Source organism: Pisolithus orientalis (genome assembly GCF_024613125.1).
Source record: "Pisolithus orientalis strain OTSU chromosome Unknown F5J12scaffold_299, whole genome shotgun sequence".
NCBI lineage: Eukaryota > Fungi > Basidiomycota > Agaricomycetes > Boletales > Pisolithaceae > Pisolithus > Pisolithus orientalis.
The window spans coordinates 3024-8538 of record NW_026261080.1 but is presented as its reverse complement, the minus strand read 5'-3'; the positions used below and the strand labels follow the sequence as shown (position 1 = coordinate 8538).

The 5515-nt window shown below is 49.6% G+C and overlaps 1 protein-coding gene across 1 annotated transcript; it reads left to right on the top strand.

The window, feature by feature from the left end:
• Positions 1 to 1070: 1070 nt before the first annotated feature.
• Positions 1071 to 3349, top strand: F5J12DRAFT_880650 (kinesin motor domain-containing protein). The gene is made up of 7 exons (XM_051747138.1): positions 1071 to 1145; positions 1201 to 1668; positions 1722 to 1801; positions 1853 to 1912; positions 1962 to 2265; positions 2332 to 2487; positions 2549 to 3349. The coding sequence occupies exons 1-7, from the start codon at positions 1080 to 1082 to the stop codon at positions 3266 to 3268; spliced, it is 1854 nt and encodes a 617-aa protein (XP_051594009.1). The 5' UTR covers positions 1071 to 1079; the 3' UTR covers positions 3269 to 3349.
• The last annotated feature ends 2166 nt before the right edge of the window (positions 3350 to 5515 follow it).

Genomic DNA, 5515 nt, shown 5'->3' with positions numbered 1-5515 from the left:
CGAGTGCGGTGAGAAGTCCACTAAGAGCACGGCTTTCGTACGATGCCGGGCGGCTGAGATGGTGAGATCCAAGAGAAGTATTCCTGCGATGTGTTTATTCTGCTTAGCTTCTGGGGACACATGCGCCTGGTTGTCAGCAGCAGTTGATGCAAGACGAAGGCCAGATGTGGGAGCGTATGTTTAACTCTGTCGCTTCTCAGACGAACGAGAGAGCCTGCTAAGCAAACGATGCGGTGAAAAATCGCAAACGAAGTGGTGGTGACGTGGTCGGTGGAGCCCGATAGAATTTTACAGAACAAAGACCGGTACCCCTGAGGTCGACTGAACACGCATCAACGGCTGCCATTGAATACATACATCCAAACCTCGCCTCCCATTGCCACATAACTGGTGGCCATCTCTCGTGCCTCCAGAACCTGACTCTCCCGCGCCGTCCCCTTCACACCCAGGCGGCCGGCTTCCATTTCATCGAGCTCAGACATTCCCCGCGATACCGCACCATCCATCCTCGGAACAACAGCCAAAAAATACAAGGCAGCATTATCAGCAGAGGCCCGTCTCCGAACCAACAAATCTTCCTCACCCGTACTGCTTTCCCCCGTTCCTGGGTCACCACTTATATCATCATCCTACGATGGCACATGGCCAAAGGCACCCTCCACGCCACGCGGCACGAGTCCAAATCCCGCCATTTTCATGAGTCCAGGCGACATGTCTATGGATGTCAGCAGAGTCGATCCGGAGGAGGTGCTCGTAGACTATCAGACTGTTGAGCCCGGAGATGTGTCGGGGGACTTGGAAGATGACAATCAAATACGAAGACAAGGTCCTCGTATCTATTCGGTAAATACGTTGTCTCGCTTTGAGAGACCGCACGTTCTTACCCTTCTCCCAGCATTCGCCCTACAGCCGGTCACCAGGCTTGGGATACATCAATACCGAAAAGCATCAAACTCCTTCCGCAACACGCAAAATCAACGCTTAATGCCCCTCCCTAATTTCACTTTGACGAGGTCCTAACAGGATCAGAGAACGAACCTGTTTACAATGCTGTCACAAGAAGTCACGTATGTGCCGCCATGGAGGGTTACAATGCAGTGATATTCGCCTACGGGCAAACTGCCAGTGGAAAGACATTTACCCTTGTGCGTTTTCATGCGTGCGCCCGCTCACTGCTCTGATACCTACACACGCGTACAGTCGGGAAATGAAGATCAGCCCGGTATCATTCCTCGTGCTATGAAGGACGTCTTTGCTCACATCCGTCGCACGTCCACACGTGAATATCTCCTTCGCTGCTCCTACCTCGAGATATACAACGAAACCATTTATGATCTGCTCGCGCCACCTTCCGTGGCCGCAACACAGCCTGTACAGCTAATTGGACAGGGCATATTGTCTCCGCTAAGAGAAGAGGTAGTCACCAGCTTGAAGAGCGTACGGGAGGTGATGGAGAGAGGTGAAAGACATCGAAGAACCGCCAGCACGGACTGGAATGAAAGAAGTAGCAGAAGTCACAGCGTGTTCAGGCTTGTGATTGAGAGCAGGGAAAGAGGCGAGGGCAAGCCAGAGGCAAGTGGGCGACAAACCCCGGGCTTGCGACCACCTACTCCTGGCGGAACGCGGTTACAGACAATCGGCGGCCGGAGTGTTCAGATGTCTGTTCTGGTCAGCGTCACTTTCCCAGTAAACATTTCAGACAAGCTGATCCTTCATCACAGAGTTTGATTGACTTGGCGGGCTCGGAAGAAGCAACTTCAGACAAGGAGCGCACACGGGAAGGCAAATACATTAACACAAGGTCAGCCTGTCTATTCTCCTTGTATCCCATAACTTATTCAACGGACCACAGCTTGCTCACCTTAGGAAGCGTCATCGGCACATTAGCGGAGAACGCCGCAAAGAATAAAACGTAAGATCACCTGGTGCATGACTTAAGTGTTAACCTGACCCGTTAATAGCGACCATGTACCGTACCGCAACTCCAAACTTACCCGTCTACTCCAACCCTCCCTCTCGGGTGATGCACGCATCAGTGTCGTCTGTACCGTCAACCCAGACGCCAATGCTGTTACGGAGACGACTAGTACTCTCGGGTTCGCCGCACGAATCAAACGCGTGCAATTACATGCGAAGAAGAAGGAGGTCGTAGACACAGAAGCCCTTATCGAGCGGTACCGCAAGGAGATCGAAGAATTGAAGCGGAAGCTTGCGGAACGTGAAGCAGAGGCACCAGCCCGGAACAGAAGACTGAGCGCAAGAGAAGTAGGTTGCCTCTTCTTTTTTCTCTGCCTTCGGTGTTTCCTCAAAGAACGGACGTGACATCTGCAGCAAGTCGACGAATCAAAGGCAATGAGGGATCTTAATTCGAGGATACAGCAACTTACCAAACTCATCCTGACGAGCCAATCCGTCGACGAGAACAAGGGAGATGAATCGAGGCCAGCAAGCCCTTCCAAAGTTGATTTCGACATGTCACCTTACCAAGTGGGTAGCACGCAATGCTGCGCTTTTATTGCGTTTATTTAAAGACTAAATTTGTTTAAAGCTTCAGCAAGAGCTTCTAGCCACACGTCGGCAGATCGAATCTCAATCGAACCAGATCTTGTCTCTGGAGGCAGCCCTGCTGGCGCGTCCTGAAATCTCACCGGACGCACCTGAATCTGAAAAGGACAAGCTTATCGCCGAACAGCAGAAGACGATCAGAGAGCTCGAGATCGTCGTTCGCGGGTACGAAGATAACCTAGGAGAGCCCCTCCGACAAGTCAAGGAAGACGTTGAGCGGGAGTGGGGCGAGCGCCTGCAAGCCGAGGTGCAAAAACGAGAAGAAAAGGAGGCGTGGGCGACGGAATTGGTGCGTCAACTAGAGAAAGAGAAACGAGCGCGCACAAAGTTGGAGGAGGAACGACGTGCATTGGCAGCATTCGTCAGCAAATTCGATTCCCTAGGCTTGGGTGCCGGAAGCAACCTGAGTTCAAAGCTGAAGCCTGCGAAACCCACCCCGGGCGGCGCAACGATAGCCTTTGTTGAACGTCAACAGAACCGACACAGTATGAACCTCAACACTACTACCATCCTGGAAGAATCGCCGATGAGGATGGATGTGAAGAATCAGCCGAGGTTGCTGGATCAAACGCCGGAAGAGGATTGGAGCATTGTAGAAGATGCGAGCTTTGAGGTAGAAGCTAGCAAGCTAAAGGTTGGGGGGAAGAGAGCTGAGAGTCCCTTGAAAGAGGTATTTGGACGAAAGGAGAATATACCACTGTAGGGTATAGTTATGAGATTAATATTCTGTGTCTGTACGCATGTTTGTCTACTGCTTTGCTTTGTGTTGCCTATGATATCCAAGAATTGTTAAATGTTTTTATTGGCTGACTGGGTCTCATGAGCAGCAAGTAGTACTAATTGGCAAACTGAGATTCCACAGAACATTGTATATGAGCACTTATGGACTCCTGTTTGGGAGTAGTTCAGGATGTGATATGTTAGCAGTGGGTTTCAGCTTATCTTCAGTTTAGCCAGCCTAGATCTAGAGAAGTAATCTTATCAACCAACATTGGCTAAGAAGTCATTGTACATCAATCAATATGTAACCTCTTGTTGAGATAACAAGTTAAGCCCATGCCCCAACTAGAACATGGCCAGCACTGCCAGCAGGCACCTTGTTTACCATGCTGGAGTGCTGCCCTTGTTGTTGGTGTCAATGGTCACATGCTGTACACAGTTGTACTTATGGAGTTGTTTACATTAGTTCACACCTCAGCACTTGTGTCTATGATGCTGAGGTGGGTATGGTAGCCCCTGAGGACATGCATGTATACTTACTCTTTGTAGTGTGCCCAGTCAGGTATTGTCAATGTTAGTGCTTGTGTCTAGGACACTGAGTGTGTCTGGTCAGGTTTTACAACAGGTTATGAGCCCTCAAAGCTGATCTGCACTGACACAACTCTAAGTTCACCTGTTTTACAGCACATATATACACCTTTAACACATATCTTCACTACCCTTGGCTGCTCCAGACATTCCTGCCATTTGTCATGGGCAAATTTGATCATATCCCTGAGTTAACCAATGCCTCAACTTTCTTTGCCTGGAAGACTCAGGTGCTCCTGGCCTTAGATCATGAGGGTGCATATTTTGAAGGATGCTGTAGGTATCCTCAGTAGTGCAACAAGCTACTAATGTATTAGGCCAACCTGTAGGTATCTACAGGATATCAGTAAGTATAATACTGGTAGTGAAAGTGAGCTTACCCTCAGTAGTGCAACAAGCTACTGAGGGAACAGTGAATAAACTACTGTAAAATGTGCGCTCTAACGTGATTATGTAAGCACCCAAACATCGCACCAAAGTGAGCAGAACACAGGGGAGAATATATCTCCAACAGCATATAGCCATGTCAGCAATGGTACAGACCCACTGGACCCTGTTGACTATGTGTCAGTAAAGCTGAAGCTTGCCAATCCCACTAAACTCACTGATGATGAGTGATGAGTGGAGAGTGATAGTTGATTGGTCTAAGGTGGACACTGTGGCAAAAGATGTTTTATGCTGATGTTTATTGCCAGCTGTTCTTTGCCTTATTCCCCAGGAGTGGTCTACCACTGCTCAGGATGTCTGGACCTCCCTTCATGATAATTTTGACCATGTTGATGTTGGCTCACAGCACCTTGTATGGGCAAGGATTTTGCACATGTGCATGAAGGATGCTGGTGATGTGGCTTGTTACTTGTCAGAACACTCTGCTGCTTGATGTGACCTCATTTGTATGGGAGCATCTTACTCTGATGAAGAGGCTGTTTTCCATCTTATTGATGGTCTCCCAGAGACTGGCACCTGGCCATCTTTCTGCCTTTTCTTGCAAAGCTCTTGCACCATTGTGAGTACCACCTCTGTGGGCACCTCTGTTTCCTCTGTGTTGGCCTCTGCCCCTGTGGCTTGTTTGTCCATCTCCATGGCACTGTCCATGAGCTTGGTGACCTTTGAAAGCATCTTGGTCAAGAGTGCAGCTGAGGCTCACTGCTTGATTCAACAACTTTCCCTCTCTTTGGTGGGGTCCAAGTACACCAATGATGTGACTTCACCTCCTGTTGGTCCTCCCAATGTGAACCTGGTGACAGGTCTCTGAAAGACACAAAATAATCCATCAGGTACCTACTGTGACACCCCCATCAGCAAAGGTCTTGTCTGTGGTGCCAGTAATCATGATAGGGCACACTGCTTTAAACCTGGAGGTGGCATGGCTGGTCAACAACCTTCCTGGCAGAAGGGCAAGGGAGATAAGGATAAGGACAAACCTACTTCAGTGGCAGCAACTACACCTACCTCTCCCACCTCTGCATTGGCTCCAGTGGCTGCAGCAGCACTTGATCCTCCCACAGTCTCTCCTTTGACTACACACCCTGGGGATCTCACTTGTGTGGTCATTACCAAACTCAGCAATGATGGGGGTGCACCCACCTTTGCACCATCACCAGCCCTAAAGGCATGCCTCAGCACTCTCTTGGCCTCCAGT